Here is a 21,622-nt window from a genome sequence, read left to right as displayed (position 1 = left end):
AAAAAAAAAAAAAAAAAAAAAAGAAGAGAAAAGTGTAAGAGGTGGCTCTAGCTCACCTGGGAAAGGCCCCAAGAAAGAAAAAAAAAAACCACAACCAAAAGAGGTTCTGGCCTCGCAAATCTCCCTATGGAGGGAATACAAAGTAGAGGGCAAAGCAGAGAGCAGGGCTTAACAACTCAGCAACTGAAGGGGTCCTTTTCAATGTTTATTTTAGGGCCCAAAAGTTTAAGTACTTTCTCAGTAGCAACATGAGGGGAAAAAAGACACAACACTTCTGAACACCTAAATCATAAAAGAGTCTAATCAGAAAGAGATAAAAGAGCAGATAAGGAGCAGAGTCAGATAGCTATAACCACAGCATCTGACCGTTTTGGAGGAGCTCCTTTATGTATTTAGACAGTTCAAAAAGAAGCATTCCCAAACGATCCTGTTTGTACAGGAGGCATGAAAACTTAGATGTCCTCACTTTCAGGATTGCCTGCATAAATAACATTACTTAAGATCCAACTTTTGCAAAGTTGATTAAAAAAAAAACCAGAATCCATGAACCTCAAACAAACTTAATAAACACATTAACAGAGACACTGGATGCAGTGTACTGCCCTTTATATGAATCAAAGATTTTACTGGAAAAGTTACCATTCCAGGAAAAAAGCTCAAGTTAAAAGCCACCAGAAGAGGGTTGTCTCCCCGTCAGTGACTCTTTCAGTTTGAATAAGTTACTTAGCAGCCCTGCTTGACTCTATTCCATTTATCAGGATGAGGTGACGTTTTCATCCTGTCACAGAGACAGATCAGTTCACAAAAAAAAAAAATATCCTCCAAATATTTCATTTGTAGTTAAAGTAAAACATGCTTTAAGCTATTCTTTGTCCAAAATGCTCTCAGTTTTGTAGATTATGACTTTAAACCATCATAAGCATAGATGAGACCAAGAGTATCAATGGAAAAACAGGAAAGACACTGAAGATGTATTTAGACACTGGTTATCAACATAATTGTCATCAACTCTCTAGAACTACCACTTTGGGTGAACTGACAAGACACCACAAAATTGCAGGTTAACCTCTTCCTAAGCCAGCTCCAAGCCAGTACCTTGTTCTGCCTTGGTTAATTAAAGAGCAACACAAAAGAGATTATTTTTCTTATCTCTTATTAGCTGCTTGGGATTAACATTGGGTTATTATTCATAGGCACAATTTCTTACACTGGGTTTAATGATCAAAGTCGTATGTCCAGTAACTCTACAGAGTTACTGTAAGAACAGCATACAAATAGCACAAAGAAGCTAAATTCAGATAACTAAGAACTGTAAAATATGAAATTAAAGAAGAAATACTTCAAATTGTTTCTGTATTAAGCCATTACCTAGTGAAATGCTATTACAGGATGTTCCTGATGAGAAAAATCCCTTGGAGAACATTTTCCTTTCAATTCCAAGGAAGACAAAACCAGCACGTAAGAACTGTGAGTCAAGACCAAAGGTTGTTTATCCCAATGTCATGCCTTTAACAGTAGGCAATGTAGGTGGACAGGGAGGAGTAGACAACAAAGGCAGGAGTACATTACCTTTCTCCTCAGTACCCTCACAGCCCACGGTGATTCGCGGGTCAGTGACCTTCTGTGCCAGAGACCTGGGTATGTGGCAGTTCCCACTGGATCTCTCTTTCACTCACCTGCTCATGCTCTCTTTGGACGCACGTGAACTTTTACAACCTACAGTTGTCTGTGACCATGAACCCCACAGCTTTTACCACACATTGTGTGTTTTGGGTTTGTTCGGGGGTTTTTATTTTACCTACCAATTTCTGATTTTATGCAATAGCTTTCTTCAGAGGAAAACACAGTGAGCAATTACTGCTTAGGCACTGTATTCACACCACCCGCTTTACAGGTCTCCATCAAAGACAAGAACCAAAGCACCATTTTTCCAGGTTGAGAAGTTCTACCCTACCAGTTAAACATCCCCTGTACGGAAGCCATCCCCATGGCACCTCCGCTGCCCTTCTTTGAACCTTTTCAAGACTATAGTATTAAAGATGAGCATGTTCCATGAATCATTCTGTGGCAAAACACTGATTTCTACCCCTTCCCTCATAACTTCTAACACCTGACTTCCTCTTTTGACAGCATTGAACAGAGGAACTATTACGGGACTATTACAGTTCCAAAACCAGGTAACACCAACCTATTCTGTGAGCACAATGTTTGTAAATCAGATAAACCCAGGGGGAGAGTTTCTAATTGCAACCAGTTTCAGAGCACATACATGCCCGTCCACAAAACCATCTCCTCTTCTCCTCTGCTTTTCAAATCTTCTCTTTGGAGAGTTCCAGCATGACTAGAAGAAATAATCTACCCTCATGCACAACCAGGGACAATGATCAAGATTTCAAATGTGCTCTTGTACAAGAGGACGCACATTAACACACGTAACATATACCCTAGAAGAGGGTATAATAGAGCCCTCACAGACAATACCTAAAATACAAGTATAGTATGAAATTGCATAGCTTTGTATTAAGGAAATTCAGCCCAGAGCTCTTTAGTTTGAGCACCTTTATCAACAGTATGTAGCACAGGAAGACAGTCCTAACAAAAAGGAAAGTTCAATATTTAATATGTTTTAATTTTCCATTAAACTCATAGAAGTCCGCTGCATCAGCAATGGAAACAATTTCACCCACTACTGAAGAGCAATCAACTAATACAACAAGTTTCTCAGTTGCCTTCTTACTCTTAAGATCTTTTACAGCTGTTTCTGAATTCAAAACATTCTTTTCTGCTATTTACTGTTTTATTGAATTTCACCTAAGAGAGAAGTGATTCTCAGAAGTTATCCTGAGTGTGGCTTTAGGCAGATCTGTAATGTACTATGAAAGGAGAACAATACACAACACAGTTCTTTCACAGACTGAATTGCTTTTTCTAGGTCAAATTGAACACCTACTTATACAGAAAACAGCTAAAAACCAGTAGAACAACTCCCATGAAGAGCTATTACCTTGTGAGAGAAAGGACACTGTGGTTCAAATTCCGGATTTGGTAAGCATCCTCTTGTAGTTTTGGTGTTTTGTTTTTTCTTTCTTACCAAACTAAGATTTTCTGCCCGGTTTCTACCTTATCGTTCTAGATACCATTAACACATCTTATCTGTGTCCTCAACTGCTTTCTAAACTACTTCTAGTCACCTCAGAAAACTTCAGTTTCTAGAAAACTTTGATTTCTACTTTCTAAACTTCGCATACCACCTGCCACTTTGATTCACCTTTATCATATTTGTTTTCACATTGTTTTTCCCACTAAGAGGAACACAGAATGACCTTTGTAGAGGTCTAGCACGAGTTCATGTATTATTTAACTCCAACTCCTCAAAACGTTGTGGAAGTCATGTGGAAAGACCAACTCAGCTGACCCTGCAACTCAGGCTAAAGTATATTCTAAGCATAGGAATACCTGCACTTAGCAACACAAACATTAAGGGGAATGCTTATTTTTACATGACAGCCATGTAATATTAGATGCTGCAGTGCTGGAATACATTTGGTGCTGGCTGACAAAATGTAATAGACATACATATCTTTGTGCAGTATTTTGAAAACCACTAAAAGTGATAGAGAAAGGCATAACTGAACTTGCCCGAGTTTGAACACAAGCCACAAAGTCTGGCTGGGGTGTTAAAGCTTCCTCAACTTTAGACCCTCTTTTGATTCCTCCCATACTGGAAAAAAATAAATTTAAAAAAATCTTGCCTATTTGTTACTTCATTTCACACAGGTAATGCAAATATTGAAGGAAACAACTGTTTGCTCACACAAAAGCTTCAAGAAGTCTCAGTGCTTGGATCCTGGGCACTGTGGTTTTCTCCTTTATTTTCCTTGGGATGGTTTCTGTATTACTCCGAAGGTGGGGGAGATCTTACTTTCTCTCATCTACATTTGTTTCAATTCTCCATTTCCATTTGCACTTGTTCTTTTCCCACTGCAGAAGATCACTGCGTATCATCACGGCTAAAAAAACAAACGCAACTTTCTCTAGAAAAAAAAAAATTGTAAAATGCATTCTTAAAGTTCACACGCTGTGGAAACCATCGTTTTACTTAACACTTAATATTGAATCAAAGCCCACAGGATTTAAAAGCATAAACTATTGTGCACCACCTATAGATATCCCCTTTGAAAAAGTGTAATTCAAACAGAACCATAAGAAATTTGAGACATTTTCTGAGACGTAGCAATCCTAGACGTTAAATTTAGGGAGAAATAATTAAATATCATGTGTCAGTATGAAATACCAAATCGAGACAGAATCTTACAGACACCTGCCAGTTTACTTTAAATATCTAACCATAGCAAGGGTCAACACAATTGACAGGATACAGTTACCTGCTACTAAACTTTAGTGCACAGAAATAATAAAACTTATTTTCATCCAACATTCATCAGCTACTTTGCTGTACTTCAGCCTCTCACAGCACATGGTAGTTCCCCAGAAGCTGCATCCAAACCTCACTCAAACCCATGCACAATTCCATGAGGGACTGAAGCATCACTTCCACATATTTAATTTATTCATTAGGATAACACCAGAGGAATCGCCTACTTACGCCTTTCACATAAGAAACTAATGCAGAAAGCTTCTGTGTTTCCTAACTGACACTAATTTGAGAATTTAGTGCAGGTGTAGCCATCCTCCTTTAATGGAGGTGACCTTGATTCCACTGCATGCACTTTAAAATCAGTGGAAGAGGGACAAATGGTTACACATTCCCTACTGCTGCTTCCAGGATCTACCAGCAACAACTTCCGAAACTTTACAAGACCTAAATCCAATCTGGGAACACCACTTGGTAACTTATGAAGCATGCTGGCACTGCTGGAGTGCAGAAACTTGCCTGTATCAGGAAAAACGTGCATTTTCAATGCTATATATACACGCTACTTTTGTTCTCTGCCAGTGCAATCACTCTGACCAACGACTGCTAGTCCTGTAAATTTATGACATCCAACACCTCTATTTTCACACTTAATAAATACCACTGGTCAAAGCACTAACTGGTGGTAGATCAGGTAAAACCAGGAAATCACATTTTGGAAGAACTCCAGCCTTACAAAACTACCTAGAGTGTGGTTTTTACTGAGGTTTTCATGTATGTACCTCCCCCTAGCATCACATCTTTGCTGTGGGCTGCTAGTTATTATCACGCTGTCAAAGCAGAAGGAAGGAATAATTATTACAACAGCAGTTTGTAGGGAGGCAGAGATATTTCCTACACATGCCTACTATCACACACTGGTATTTTCCAAATGGAGTTTCTTTGTTTTAAGTGGAAACATTGGCAGTAGCTTTCTGAGTGATCACTTGGCAACTTCGCCACTGGAAGCCGTAATTCTCACTTACCTTCTAGACCACAAACCCACTCGCTTTTAGAAGCTGACAACCAACACTTTCACCCATCTTTGTGGCCAAGATTTAAAAAAACCAAACCTGTTTGACACTGCATCTCTCAACTGGGTGTCTAACTTGACATGCATAGATAAGATGACTAATCTACAGAAGGAGGTACTTAAAAAACAAGCCCTTTAGAAATCCCACTTTGGGTTGCTTTCTAAAGTCTTCAGGCTAAAGCAAAGTGGTACTTCATGTTATGTCCAACAAATTGAATGTCTTTGCCAGTGCCTAGATATTTCAGTTAATTAGGCAGCACTCCCATTAGCATTTTCATTATTATTAACACAGGCTTCTAAGGTAACAAATATAGCTGTTTAGCTAAAAATAAAAATGAAGAGTGTCTGCCCACTCACATACATCCCAGTGAAACCTCCTCTTACTGCAAAAGCAAGCCCCTCTCTTTAAACAAACCACGTACATACAAGGAAGAAAAATGTTTCCTCTAACAGCTTATCGCTTCACTGTGAAACCACCAAAGGAGCAAGAAACCAGTCCAAGGCTGGCCTGTAGGAGCTTGCAGAACTGGAGACTGCCAATCCCCTTGCCAGCACACCAGCCTTTTGGGCTGCAGGCATCTTGTATACGTGAGGAAAGGTATCATTCCTTGACAGCCCCAAGTAAAACACAGGATTTTAATTTAGTCCACAACAGAACAATTGAAAACAAGAAAAAATGGCTCTCTGGAAGAACGGTCATTATTGGTTAAAAGACAGAAAGGAGAAAAAGAAGAATCTTAGTAACATCCACGACATACTAACTTCTGTCAGAAAGAGCCCAAAACAGCTGCCCAAAAGCCAGCAGCATCCTACTCCTTAAGGCAGAGAGCAACTACTGGAAAGCTACTATTCGGTATAATAAATGGAGGTCTAGCCTACCATATATGTTACCACTATATGTTAATATTAGCTATTAATATTAGGTATAACTTACCATTAAATGTTAATATTAGCTGCTAAGAACATACCAACCCTTTCCATTCGTAACCAGCATCACTACTCCAATTTCTCCTCCAAAGAAGAGACTCGCACAGCTACAAATCCCTACAGATCTGGAAGCCTTGCACACAGGTTACTACAGTGAAGTAGCCCAGGGAATATGATATTGGACTAAACATTTAAGATACTTCCTAGCTTTTTGCTTCCAACCTGTCACATATTACGGTTTGACATTTGAGCTCTGTTGCTTCTGCCCGCCCTCCCTCCCTGCGTCTCTCTCCCATCCACCACATCACCCTCAACCAGTCAACTCTCTTCAGACTAAAAAAATCATTATGAAATATCATAGAATGGTTAGAGTTGGAAGGGACCTTAAAGATCATCGAGTTCCAACCCCCCTGCCATGGGCAGGGACACCTCCACTAGAGCAGGTTGCTCAAAGCCCCATCCAGCCTGACCTTGAACACTTGCCTGAACCCCAATCCAGGGATGGGGCATCCACAACTTCCCTGGGAAACCTGTTCCAGCGCTTCACCACCCTCACAGTAAAGAATTTCTTCCTGATATCTAATCTAAATCCCCCCTCTTTCAGTTTAAAACCATTACCCCTTGTCCTGTCACTACACTTCCTGACAAAGAGTCCCTCTCCGGCTCTCCTGGAGGCTCCCTTCAGATATTCGAAGGCTGCTATGAGGTCTCCCTGGAGCCTTCCCTTCTCCAGGATGAACAACCCCAACTCTTATAAGACGATGGCTTATAGCTTATAAGACCAGCAACAGTCACAACCTTTATCTGTTGAGAAATCACTACCTTTATCTCATGACAGTTACAAGGTCTCAAGCAGGAACATGTGAGTTGAGAAAGAAAGGTTTTATTTAGAAAATTTCTCAGCAAAAGCACAAGGCAGCAATGTCTTTTTCTGCTTTTCCCCACCATTGGGCTTACGATCACCCTCCCCTGTGATTTTGATTACATAGTTTGCTACCTTTTGATGTTGCCACTAGAGTTTTGAAGTAAAGAATATAAATCTTAACATTCTTCCGTTCAATCATCAAAGCACTGAAGCATAGATCCGACATCTGAAGAGACACAAAGGCTTCAGATGCAGCCACAGAAACTCCTTTTTCCCCCCTCTGTCCTTTCGTTGTCTGTAAGTCTTAAACCTGAGGTTGAGGGCATTTTCTAAGAGAACAGTGACAAACAAGTACAAGGTAAGCGATACATTTTTAATTGCTGTATTTTTCACAGCATTTTGCTGAAGAAGAAACATTTGTGATTCATTTTGAAGTTTCTTGCCAGCAAAGCAGAAAGAAGAAGGACATGCCTATGCTTGATTTCCCCCTTTTGCCACATTCAGAACACCACAGGATAAAAAGCTGGAACCTGGTGCTTTCTTCATCTCTGGCAGGTACACAGGTACATAGAAGAATTCAGGTTGGAAAGGACCTGAGAATTCAAGTTTTGACCCAAAAAACCTACAGATAACCCTGTGTTTATGATTTTTGTTAAGAAAGCAAAAATTGTTGTTTACAGGCATTGGTTTTGTTCAGATGGGGAGCAAAGCCATAAAGTCACTTTGCTGTGAGGGTGGAGAGGCACTGGAACAGGTTGCTCAGGGAAGTTGTGGATGCCCCATCCCTGGAAGTGTTGAAGGCCAGGCTGGATGGGGCTTTGAGCAACCTGCTCTAGTGGGAGATATCCCTGCCCATGGCGGGGGCGGGGTTGGAACTGCATGGGCTTCAAGGTACCTTCCAACTCTAACCATTCTGCGAATCTATGATTCTATACGAACTGTCAGTCTTCTGTTTTCCTTGCTACTCTTACTTGCTCAATCTTCCTGCTAAACCAATGAGCTCAGGACCGAAGAGGAGAGTCCACGCTGGATGGACCCATGCTTTCCCTGGTGCACTCCACTGTGGCTATGCTACTCCACTCCTCCGAGATGCTGCTTATGGAGGGAGCTCTCAGTTGTCAGCCACAGGAGAGCTTTCCCTCTGAGGTAACAGTTTATTATTTCCCAGTACCAGATGGGGAACACAGGTGCAAAGAGCGCCAACAACTTGCCCAAAAAAATCACAAAAGAAATCCACGGAAGAGCAAACAGTAAATCCAGATCTCTGAAGTTCAGCAATAACGGTTAGTATATCCCTCCTCAGCACGCGCATGCAGGGTTATAGACTTCAACTGTGTTCCAGTTTAGAGGGTGACTCATTCCTCCTCCTCCTCCTTCTGTAGTGCCAGAGACATCCAGTAAAAAGAACTATGAATGACAAAACCTCAGGTTGACTAAGGACTCAAAGTCTCAAGCAAGCATCAGACGGGCAACAGCCTTCTACACCCTGGCAACACCTGAAAATTTTATTGACAGTAAAATATCCCTAGCTGAAGGTGGTGCTCCTGGACATGCCACAGCAAGGATGTCAGGCAGACTGCACCTTCATGCGGAGGATTGCACAGCTTCCAGAAACGGGACAGCAGCCCGCTCAGAGTGCAATGCCTACATCACTAGTACCATCTACAAAAGCAAAATCATAAAGCCTCAGAGCAAACCATTACAGTGAGCTTCAAGACAGGATTCCAAGTCAGTCCAAACTTCTACATCTCTTTATACTGTGTATATTATACATGTGTGTGCATATATATATATATAGATATAATCAAATGAGGTAGCCTGACATTGTTGAACAGAAGAAAATGAAAAATTTGACAGTAATTATTGTGATCCTGGCACATTTTAAAAGCACCTGCATCCCCAGAGGACCTCATGTACACCTTCACACCTTTGATACTGGATTGTGTTTCAGAAGTGACTTTTTTTCCTTCTGGTTAAAAAAGAAACAATCTGATGAGTCAGACTAAAGAACACAGCATAGTGTAATCTATGCTTGTAATATCAAAGAGGATGAAATTAGTTCCCCTTTATTCACGTAAAACATGGCCTACTAACAATTTACAGGATGCTTTGACTAGAGTTTAGTCACCCTTGTTACGAAAAACATGGGTCATCTATTCAGATCTTCATTATTTAGGCAGAATTAAACTTCTCATGAAACCCAAGGGAAAAAAAAAAAAAGCATTTAAGCATTCCAGTGAAGTATATGAAAAGCTAGATCATGATTATTTAGGAAGCCACTGGGCTTACACAGAGTTTTATCCCCAAGCGATAATCTTGCTGCTTTGTTTCTGAAAAGATGAGCTCAGGCAATAACTGAGCAGAAGTGACCCTTATAAGGCAATAAACTCATCTTCTCGGGACTGATACTTAAATCACACTAAACACCCTGTGTATTCTGAGTTTTATGGAAATTTAAAATCCATCTCTCAATGTCCTTTAAGGCAGGTGAGTAAACATACTCCTTATTGAAAATGTAACATCACTAGACATTCACAAACTCCTGTATCTGTTCTCTGAAAAAGCAGAGGAATAAGCTTGTGGTGAATCTTTCACAGCTCTTCGCAGAATACTATAAATCCATTTCAAAACACTTCCCTCACCTTCATGATGTTTCAGCATCTCAAAGCAATTAAAATCAAACTCTTCATAGGGCAAAGACAGTTCAAGCTTCCCTGGATTTTTAATCCATCTCTCAAGTTCCTGAAGATCACATGGAGCCCTGTGAGAGGGGACCAAGAACTCCCAATTCACTTTTTATCCAAGCCCGGTATTTAGACATGCCAACAGAGATTGGAGTTAAAACTACCTATATTACCTTCCAGATACAGATAATCAGAAGTAATACATCTTCCACATCCATTTGATCACGGGAAACACCACCCAAGTGTTCAAAGGCTAAATGCTGCCAATCTTCCTGCAGAAGACTCTACATGCTGCAGCCCCAACAGACTGATAAAGTGGCAGCAACACCTCATGCAAATTTCCTGAAACTGAGAATCCAGGCACGGCAGCAGCCTCTGGCAATTACTGAACATAGGGCCTGCCTCCTCTGCATGGTAGCTTACAAAAAGCCAGGTTAACTATCGAGCCATAAAGATTTTCATCACCCCAACGCTAAACATCAAAACTGGGGCAACCTCAGCCCGACTCACTGAGCACGTCCTGGTTGAAGGGGAGAGACAGAGTCCAAAGATGTAATTTCCCACGAGGGAAATCAGACACAGTACAACAGATTAGGTGGCCTCAAATGCACTTCTGAACGTTGAGCACACCGTTGTACCTAGAAACACCCTGGAATGCTTTGAAATCGGTCTTCATGTGAAAGACTATTCCTTGTCTGCCACGTGCTATGCTTTCTTACAGATCCAGCTGTAAGAAAGAAAACTCTGCAGAGAATATTTTGAAATGCCAGATACAGCCTAAATACCCACACCGGTAGCTGTTTCCTCATTCTGCAGTGGCAGGAAGGACATGGCCCCAAAAGGAATTGCTCTTCACGTCACAATACCCTATTCTGCCTGCAAAACGACACATTTGCCTCAAAGAGATTTAAATTTGAGACCCTAAATGAAATAGGTTTAAGGAACCTCCAGAGAAAGAAGATAAAGAATGTTATTGTTTCCAGGGTTCAACTCCTGCATAGTACTAGCCCCCCGGTCAGTACTATAGCACCAGAAACCAGGCAAACCAAAATGACAAGAACATCACTTTTAAAACCTTGTTTCTAAAATGGGATTGCAGAAAACCCTATAAATCCTTACATGCAGCATTCATGCCTTAAACAGTAAGAACTCAGAGAAGAAAGTTACTTGGGACTGTTGCTGCACCTGATTAACTTCAGTCACCAGAACTGCTGTTGAAGAGTGCCCAGGTTACCTCAACTCCTCTAGCAGGAGCAGTATGATGACGTGTCTGGTTTTTCTGCATCCTGACTGTATTTTATGTCCTACATCAAGAAAAGTAACCAAGGACCTGGGACCACACACACAAAAAAGAGTAACCTTGATTCTCTGACATCCACCCTGTTTAGCCCAAGGAACTGGAAAGAGACCAAAACCAGCTTGTTTCACATTCTTTTGAACACCGACTGGAAGAAAGTAGCTTCACTATTGAGGGGGCTCCTAAGACCATGAATTGATTTTGTACAGACTTTCCCCTTGCGCTTTGTCATTCACTTCATGGTAATACTTTCAATGTCAGTGAGCTGCTGCCCTGATCCTACTTAGCTCATTTACAAGGATAAGTAGATGCAACAATTGTTACTAATTACTCAATTCCAAGGCTTTGTTTTTCTCCCGAAATGTAAGATGGAATGTAAGACGCTGTATTTCAAGTGTTGAAAAGTTTGCATCCTCTGAGCTTTTTCTATCGATCAGCATCCTGGGCAAAGACAATGAGAGGGGACACCAACACGCTTTATCCTTCAGGAAATTCAATTTTTCATTCCTTTTGGAAAGAATCCAACCAGATACACTGTTAAATCCAATCCACCCTGAACTGTAAAGGTAAGCTGTATTTTAAACCTTAAGACGCATGTCCCATCCATCTTAAAGGTCAAAACAGAATCCAGACTTCAAAATGGATTTGTGACTAGTACCCTAGTAAAGTTTTGGAGAGCATGCTGCTGGAACAGCAAAACCAAACAGTTAAGGTATCAACTAGAACTACAGTATTACATACATAAAAGATGGGTGTTTTAAAATACCCTGACTATTCCCACTGTCAGGCTTACGGATTCATAATTCAGCCCTGAGGGACTCTCATTTTCAAAAAATTGAGTATCCAGCAACTTCTGCTAGCATCCAAAAACAAATAGCAGCATGCCTTGTTTTAAAAAACTAAGCTGCTTATTTTGTTGGGGCAACAATTTTCTGAAGGGCATTTTGGTTTGGGTTTGCTTTTTTTGTTGGGGTGGGGCTTGGATTATTTGTTGGTTTTGGGTTTTTTTGTTGGGGTTTTTTGGGGGTTGTGTTTTGGGGTTTGGTTTGTTTATTGGTTTTTTTTTTTTAAATCTTGCTTTCTTACTTCAGCATCTCCAGTCTGACTTGTAATTTGAAGATGTATACTATTGAGCAGGATATGAAAATCCCATAAAGCTTCATCTCCATTAAAAGGAAAAAAATAAACTAAACAGCTCAAAACAATATATAAAAGCTGTAATAAAAGAAAGACCACATTACGCTATTGATCTGGGATGATGTCTGTCAAGCTCCTGACAGAAGCTAACCTTCATAGCCAAATTACAAATCCCCTGAAAACACTGGGTGTAATGGAAAGTCTGACAGGCCATTAGTGACAACAGCATGAACAAGGTTCTAATAAACAATGAAAATGGAATTTTAAATGAACCACCATTTAAAAAAAAAAAAAAAAAAGAAAAAAAAGGGGTATTTACCCTGGAGGGTTGCAGCCCTATAGTTTATCCCAGACTGCCATTCTCCATGACTTGATCCTAGATGGATATTCTTAAATATCCTATGCTTGACTGCAGAGTGGCAGGATGGGATCCTAGGGCACAAGACCTCAGTATTCCTCCTGACACCAGTTATTTTCTCTCAGCCTTAATATTAAAGATCATTATTTGCCTCTGCCTGTAATCCTACACAATCCTATCCCAACATCAGAAGGTCTCCCAGCCAGAGATTCTCCTTTGTCCCCCTCTCAGTCCCCACAGCACAGAAACACACCACAGCAAAATCACAGCCTCTCTCCTGCTCTGCGATATCAACAGAAAGAAATCTCATTAACAAAAAGCATGCCACCCAGCACAGCCCTGCCAGAAAGGAAATTTGCCAGCAGCCACCTTCAACTACTTTGTTCTCACTGATGCATTACAGCAAGAGACATTACCTTAAAAATTGGCGCTGCACCCTGGTTTTAAAATTACCCACTGCAGCCCTGATACGAGCATCCAAAAATCACCTTCCATCAGACTTGCCCGAGTCTGATGTCCTTGGAGTACAACCAGCACCCCTCGCATGAGTACTATTTGCCGAGGACCAGACCAGACCAGCACCACAAGCTCCTCCATCCCTCTGTTCTCTAGCACGGCCAGCCCTGCTCCTTGCCGCCGGACCTAGGACCTAGCGAGCACATCCTTCACCCCATCAGTCCCGCACACAGGGCCACTGGACAAGCAGAAACACGTTCCCACCCCGTGACCAAACTCACTGGGTCTCAGAATTGGCTCCAGCTGTAGTTTCTCCTACACCTGTGGTTTCTCCTACACCACCCCATGCAAGCACTCGACTATGCATCAAACATCTATATGCATGCTTCATTTCAAAAGTTTCTCCCAGACAATTTTCTATGCCAGGCAAAAAACCAAAAAAAGCAGCTTTAAAATAAAATAATCTTCCCGTTCTACCTCTGAAATAAATAAATCACACTATGCCTGTTTCCACACTGAAATTTCTTGGCTATTTGCTCATCTTTCTCCAACACAAATCTGAGGTTCAATAGTCAGGGTGAGCTGGTTAAATCACTTTGACTTTAAATTACCTACTTTAACTCTGATTTAAATAATCTGTTCTGATCTTGCTTTGCATTTGTACTTCCTAGAACTTTTCCTGGAAAGAAATACAGACTCTTCATGGCTGGAACGCTGTGATTTTTTTTTATTTAATTTTTATTTTATGGATTAGGAAGCTACTCTATAAACTTTTTTATTTTATTATTTTTAAGTTACTTACACTACCATCTTCTTTTTTCTCTTCAGAATTTTACTATTCTTTTTTTAGTGGACATCTCATATTCATTAGTTGCAAAATGTTGTATGAACAGGACAAAAAAACTTGTTCAAATACTAAGGTTTGAGTAATAAAAACCGTATTTTAAACTCAAATTAAGTCCTAAACGTGTTGAATTAAAAGAAAGTCAATTTATCAACATATTTGTATATTAAACTAACTCATTACAGGGGACTTTACCTGTAGATAGTGAATTTGATTGTATATGTCCCTCAAGCTTTTGTTAGGGCAGAGGTGATTTTCGTACCTCCTTGTTATTCACAGATTGAAAGAAAACAAAGCTTCCCAGCTTTTGTAGCTTCTTACCTTCGCCTGGACAACACACTGAATTAACTCCAGGAAGAACCACGAATGAAGAATAGGTTTTGTTTCTGCATGAAAACTACTCCTGTCAAACCAGTTCTGTACTGCAGCAAATTGCCAGCAGGCACTTCCACCTACTCAATGGCTATGCTTTCTTCAAATACCTCTTTCTTGAATATTATAATTTAATTAAAAGTTATTACACTACAATAGAGCTAAGGTCTCAATCTAGTACTTTCAAATCCAAATTACTCATTCTTCTTTCTAGTTCTTCATTTTAACCTCTTTTGCTTTCCAAAAATTTCTTCCACCGTTCTTCATCCTTCTACCCATATTTTCCCACTTGGGTCTTTGTTTCCATCATATTTTCACAATACTCACAAGCACTTACTGTATGCCACCTCACCTTTCCTTCTCTCAGGAAGGCTAGAGACATATTTATCTCCAGGATTTATTCATCAGGATAATTTGGCACATGAATCATCCCACTGCCTTTACTCACATGACAAGCCCTGAGGTGCACTGCTGCACAAACAAGTCCAAGCAATCCTCAGACTTGGAGGATGAATGTTCCTCCTTCCACTGTGCCTACGCCAAGTACACCCTCCCCTGCCCACCTCTCATCAACAGTCGGCCAAATACAAGAACACCTCCTCTACCACCAGGAAACCAAACAGAAGAAACACTTCATTACTGACAAGACTATGAGGACCTTCTGCAGAGTCCGGCCTCTCCATCAGCACCTGTGACCACCACCATTACAGACCTCCAGTGCCTGCTGGCAGCATTTTTTTCAACTACTTATTTACTCCCCACGTCCTGCAGCCCACGGGGCAGCCACCTGCTTCTCAGGATCCTTACGACTCCTCCACCTTTCGCCTGGCTACGCATCTCCATTACTGATCAGCCACAGCCCAAGACGTTATCCAGATCTCCCTATTTATTTTTCTTACTCACTATAAGTTCCAGTATGTATTCACGAAGTCCCACTTCCACCCAAGCACACCGTGCTACGCTAACGGTAGGGCAATCTGTCACTGGAGGACAGGAGGCCACGGGGAAATTAAGCATCTGACAACATTACGCAGTAATTTCAGACGCAACCAAAAATAAAACCCTCCCAGTTCAGGGCTTTGGCCAAAAAGGTAACTTCAGAGCCTTACAAGCAGCCTGGCTGAGGAGATATACAGCAACTCTGTCATTTCCCCGAGAAGAACTATTTTGCCAGAGAAACTTTCTAAAAAACGGCATTTCAGAGTGAGCGTCGCACACAACGTTAGTGTAATACTCTGCTCAACTGGGTGACACTAACACCCAGCCGAGACTTCTTCTCGGAGAGGCATCATCCTTCCCCCTAAGCAGCTTGGTAAGGAGTCACGCAGGAGTCATTACTCTGAAGCGTGATATCAGATTTGCTGTATTTCCTACATTACACAAACAGGACAATACAGAAAATCCCATGCAAGGGGATTTACGTTTTTTTGACGATACTTGTCCAAATGCTCATGTGATATTCCCTGAAATAAAGTGACTCCTCTCACCAAAATCCAGTGCCAGCAAAAATAGCAATTTTGTCCTTAGGCTGGGAAATAGGAGCTCACTTAAAGGAAATACACAAAAGGAGAGAGGCCACCCAAATAAAGGCCCAGTAAGTCCCGTTGTATTGTTGAGAAGTTAACAGTACTCAGGGAAAACCCAGAATTTAACACGGTCGAAGTCTTTGCCGGCTGATTTCAAGAGAACTCAGAAACACCCACAACAGGTTTAACCTACTGACACAGCTGAGAAGGATTCGGCCATTAGAAAAGAAACGCCACTGATGTAAAACCAGCTGTGGGTATGCTGGCCCTGCAGCCAGACAGGTGACATGCTCCAGCTTGGATCACTGGGGACTTTTTGCATAACAGCACCCAGGCACGAAGAGCAGACAGAACCTGTGTGTTAGCCACCTGAACCCACACGGGACTGCGAGTACCGAACTCCAGGAAAAGCCTTTATATCTGCCGTGCATATTCTGGGATAGCCCAGGCTATCCTGACTACGTTGCATGGCCTGCAGCAGCATTTGCTAGTGCAGTCCAGACACGCATAAATTTAAGCCGTGGGATTACACCTGATAACCTTCTGTTCATCTACAATTTCTATTGAGCACCACTCAGAAAGCTCAGCGTTTTTCCTAAGTGAAGTATTTAAACTATTTACTTCCCTAGTAATGAATCACAGAGTAGGGAAAAAAAAAAAAAGCACTCATTCACCGTGAGTGACAATGTCATATATCGGGTAACACGTAGCACACAATGAAATGAAGATCTTGGAAAATCCTTCAATATACTAAAGTCGAGATGTATAGCGCAGAGAGATTCTCTGTCTCCTAGGCCTTAAGGAAGCTTCCCAACACATTCCTCCCAAACTTTAAGTAACACTATGTACGTAATTAAAAAAAAGCTGGTCAGGTGCTGTGACGATTTACACGTCCCTGTGGCAACCTGAGTCTGCAACCTCTAATCCTGAGAGGGGTCCCACTTCGTGACTCTGCAGGGCTTGGGAATTAGCAAGGGGAGTGACAGCAGAACTGATATTCAGCAACTATGCCCAGAAATAGCCACCATAGGATTCTCCCTGCATTTAAAAAAAAAAAAAAAAAAAAAAAAAGAAAATCTGAAGGTCCACCACGCCTGCAGCTGCTGAGGGCATGGAGATACATGGCACTTCTCTACCTGCAGGACGCTGTACTTGAGGGAAAGACATAATGGCTTGGCAAACTGCAGTGTTTTCAGCTAAAAGTTCCCTGGATATAAAAACTGAACACCCAAGGCACTCCTGTGGTGACATATGACCTGTTTCCACATAGGTATAGACACACACTGGTGAATCTGCACAGCCAGGATCAGCCCCTCAGTGCAATGAGGTAAGCGGTTCTCCCGAAGTTTTCCTTCCAAGTCTTCTTCTGGTAAAAGAGAGGTGCAGTAGTCCTAATAGGAAAATAGTCCTATTACTTGTCTGATTATCCCAGAGTTACACAGCTGGACTTCTCCTGATAAGCTATTGTGGACGCGTGTTCAAACACCAACAGAGACAAAGCATTTCTATGTTCTTACCAGCCACCACAGGTTTTCCCTTTTTCAATTTCGGTAAGAGAAAGCAATGGTGAGATTTCTATTCCTACGAGTCTCTATTTTCACTCAAACATGATATGGCCAAACATGAGCTGAGAACAACTTCTCAATGAATGCAATCTCACAAGCATTTAGATTTAGTGGGGTTTTTTTCCTGTTTTGTTTACAGTTTCTTTGCAACAACACTTCATTTGGCCCTATAATGTTTTTACACTACAGTAAAGCCAGGAGTTCCAATTTCATTTGAAAAAAAAAAAAAAAGCATAAAGAAACAAGACAGACTCATCATTTCTCTTTGTTTGCACAAGCTTTCATCATATGCAAGGCAAAAATAAAGAAGGGAGAGCCCATTCCTCCCTGAGGAGACCACTGAGCATTGGCAAAGTGATGCATAAAGGTCAGATGGAGAACCAGAGAGAGTCCCCATGCCAACCCACGCCACCAAAGCCAAAGCCAGGAAAACTCAAATCAAAGGAAGACTCAAAATCAGAGACTTTTGAGACTTTATAAATAAGCTGAGGAAGGAGGAGCCATTAATAAAAGCCACCTGGAAGAAACAAGAGAAGTATGGCACATCGGTGTTGATAATTCAAAGCCCTGACCCTGCAAGGACTTCTGGGGTTTCGTCTCCTTAAAGCACAGGTCCAGCCCAGGACATACAAAAGTTTCGAATAAGGTAGAAACCATTCCTCACATCAAAATCTTCTATCTCTGTTGTTGCACTTAAAAATGAAATGATTTCTATTCATTTGGCTGGCCAGAAGAGTTTCCTGATGCGAAGGATTTTGGTTAAAGGGAGCCGTCATACCACTCCGGCACCTAAAGCCAACCGAATTTCAACTTCAAACTTTTATTTTGCGATGCGTAGGCTCTGCCGAGAGCTAAATAAAGACGTGTCACGTAAAATCTGCACAGATGGAGATGTTAGTAAACAACATAGCCAGAAAGCTGAAGAAAACCTCCACGATTAAGAAAAAAAATAATTAACTGACCACCGAGGGCCACAAGGTTGTGTGCTTACCAGAGCCCGGCAAGCAGCGTGAAGTCATTTACTCAGAGAAGGGAGGTGTCTGACTCAGAAGGGGGGGAAAAAAAAAATCTACAGAGATCAGTTGAGAGCCATACTACCAAAAGCATTGGCAGAAGTAACACAAAAATTGTTCCGTTTGTATTCCAAAACGCACGACACACAGCTTACACTTAAAAATATAAAAATACCGGCTGATGTGCGTGCGTGGTGCCTCCTGACCCTTTTCCTCCAAGGGCATTTCAGACAATGGAGCAACCGGCTGCTCTCTCGGGGACTTCGGAAGGGAAAAGAGCCCCATTCCCGTGACAGCAGCACAGCCCGGCTGCACACAACAGGTCTCCGGGCCACCGCCGCCCGCACGGCCCGGACCGGGGAGACCGACCCGGCCCGCAGCCCCGCAGAAGAGGGGGCTCCCCCGCTCCCGCCCCCGGGGTGGGGTGGGGGTGACCCCCAGGGCGCCGCGCCCGCCCCTCCGCTCCCCCTCTCCCGCCCGAGCCGGCAGGGAGGGCCCGGCCGCCGACTCACCGAGGCCGCTGATCTCCTGGCGGAGGCCGGCGCGGCTCCGCTCCTCCGCTATCGCCCGCAGCATCTGCTGCAGGGAGCGGTCCAGGTCGCCGTTGGCCTCCTCGTCCCTCGGCCCGGCGCGGCCGCCGCTCCTGGCAGAGGCCATGCTGCCGCTGCCGCCGCTGCCGCCGGCGATGATCTCATGTCAGGCCGCCCCGCGGAGGCGGCCGCGGCACCCGGCGCTGCCGCCCCCGCCGCCCGCACGCCTCTCCCGGCAGCGGCGGGCGGAGCCGGGGGCCGCCCGGTGGCAACGAACGGAAAAACCCACCCGGCTCCGCTTCCCTCCTCCGACTGCGGCCAGTCGGCGCGACCCTCCTCGGTTTAACCCCTCGGAAAGTTTCACCGGGCGTCGCCAACAGCTTCCACCGCCGCCGCCCGGCCCCGCTCCGCCGCTTCCTGCTACAGCGGCCGCGGCGGGGGAGGGGGGGGGGGGGGCTCCGCCGGGCCCTGGCCCCGCCCTTGGGGGGCGGGGGCGGGACCAGGAACCGATGGAGACGCCCCCTTCCCCGTGTCGGGGGTGTCGCCGTCCGTCCGTCCCCGCCCCAGGAGGGTTTTCCTGGCGATAAATGGATATAGACCTTAAATACTTAGGCGGGGCTTTTGGGACGCAGAGCGGAGTCCGTGGTGCAGGAAGGCACCTTCAGCTGCAGGGCTTAGGAAGGAAAAATTCCGCCGTGTCCAGCTGTGGAGTCCTCAGCACAAGAAGGACGTGGACCTGTTGGAGAGGGTCCAGGATAGGGCCACGAAGACGATCAGAGGCATGGAGAACCTCTCCTATGAGGACAGGCTGAGGGAGCTGGGGTTGTTCAGCCTTCAAAAGGGAAGGCTTCAAGGAGACCTTAGAGTGACCTTATCTGAAGGGAGCCTACAAGAAAGCTAGAGAGAGACTTTTTACAAGGGCACGTAGTGATAGGACAAGGGGTAATGGCTTCAAACTGAAAGAGGATAGATTTAGATTAGATACCGGGAAGACACTGGAACGGGTTGCCCAGAGAAGCTGTGGATGCCCCACCCCTGGCAGTGTTCAAGGGTGATAATGGGCTTTGTGATAACCGGCTGGATGGGTCTTTCAGTAACCTGCTCTAGTGGAAGATGTCCCTGCCCATGGCAGGGGGGTTGGAACTGGATGATCTTTAAGGTCCTTTGCAACCCAAACCATTCTATGGTTCTATGATATGTCCAAGCAGAAAATGCAAAACGGTATTTCAGGTGGCCTGTTGATCCACAAGGCCAAGAAGAAAGGTAAGAAAATTCACCTGCATGCAGGCTCTGTGTGGAGAGCAGAGCCATGTGCTTGGCCATCATCCAGGGCAGTCCACACAGACCCACATCCCTCCCATCTAAAGATCTTTTGGTTTGAGTCAGGCTTTCTGGACACCTTTATCCCCATCCTTCCCTCACATTGCATCCCTCAGATTTGCCCTCCAGACTCTTGCCACTGCAACTAGAGCTCTCCTGCCTGCCCCACCAACACCAAATCTCCTGAGCTGCTGCTTTCTTCTTGCTTTCCTGTCCATCCATCCGTTTCCCCCCTCCTAGCTGTAACCATACGTGTACAGTGCTATGGGGACAAAATCCAACCCCAGGTGTCCTCTGAACCGTCTACCAGGAGCTGGGTCACCTCTCCCGTAGCATTAGCACACCTTGCTAGTGAGGCGTAATGTATATCAGGAATGGGTGATCTCAGGGGAAAAAGCCAGCTTGTGCTGCAGTGATTGGACCCCAAGCCCTGCTGCTGCTGCTGGTTGTCCCCAGGAGATACCAACAATAGCCAAACCTTCCTCAGCTCATAAATTTAGGATTTGCTAAGCCATGGACAGAGAGCAATACAACTGCCTGCCCAGTCCTTCTGCAAACCATTTGCTCAATATTTTTTTATTTATAATATTACTTTATGCTCTCCTCAGTTCCTAAAAATATTGTAAGGCTAATGCAGCCTTTTCTTCTCGATGAAGTCCTGTTTGAAACTTAGCAGTCCTTGAAGGTGGTGGTGGTGGTAAGGAGAGAAGGGGACAGAGGACTTAAGACTTGAGCTGGATGTCATTTGAGAGCTGGGTGTTTTGCTACAGCTTAATAAGAAAGAAAAGGTTTCAAATGCTGCATGATCACTACAAAAGAGCATACATTTATGCTCTGTTCCCAATTTCAGTTTCATGTCAACATCTGACACCAATAAGCTAACAATCAGACACCTGCTAAATGCTATTTACGACCAGAGACTGATTTCCCGTTCCAGAGGTGTAAACAAGAGTATTTTCTATGGAAAGCCCCTATGCTGAATTGGACACATAAGAGGAATTTGAAGTTGATGCGGTATTTTGCTAGTAAAATATCGAGGTTTTTTACAAAGCAATGGAAAGCATGGACGTACAATCATGGAACTTAAGCACCTTTCAGACCATCAACCTAACACTGACAAAAAACATCACTAAACAGTATCTCTAAGCACTATGTCTACCTGTCTTTTAAATACCTCCAGGGATGGTGACTCAACCACTTCCCTGGGCAGCCCGTTCCAATGCTTAATAACCCTTTCAGTGCAAAAATTTTTCCTAATATCCAATCCGAGCCTCCCCTGGT

The 21,622-nt window shown here is 43.3% G+C and overlaps 1 protein-coding gene across 1 annotated transcript in view; it reads right to left on the bottom strand.

Annotated features, from left to right (window-relative positions):
- The window catches only part of KIAA0930 (KIAA0930 ortholog), an 86,155-nt gene extending 67,007 nt beyond the window's left edge, over positions 1-19,148 (bottom strand). Inside the window, exon 1 of the mRNA XM_074152708.1 lies at positions 19,004-19,148. Coding sequence (XP_074008809.1) covers positions 19,004-19,148 — 145 coding nt within the window. The remainder of the gene's footprint in view (positions 1-19,003) is intronic.
- Positions 19,149-21,622: the final 2,474 nt, after the last annotated feature.

Source organism: Numenius arquata, chromosome 1, assembly GCF_964106895.1.
Source record: "Numenius arquata chromosome 1, bNumArq3.hap1.1, whole genome shotgun sequence".
In the NCBI taxonomy this organism is placed as follows: Eukaryota; Metazoa; Chordata; class Aves; order Charadriiformes; family Scolopacidae; genus Numenius; species Numenius arquata.
This window is presented reverse-complemented; position numbering and strand designations above follow the sequence as displayed.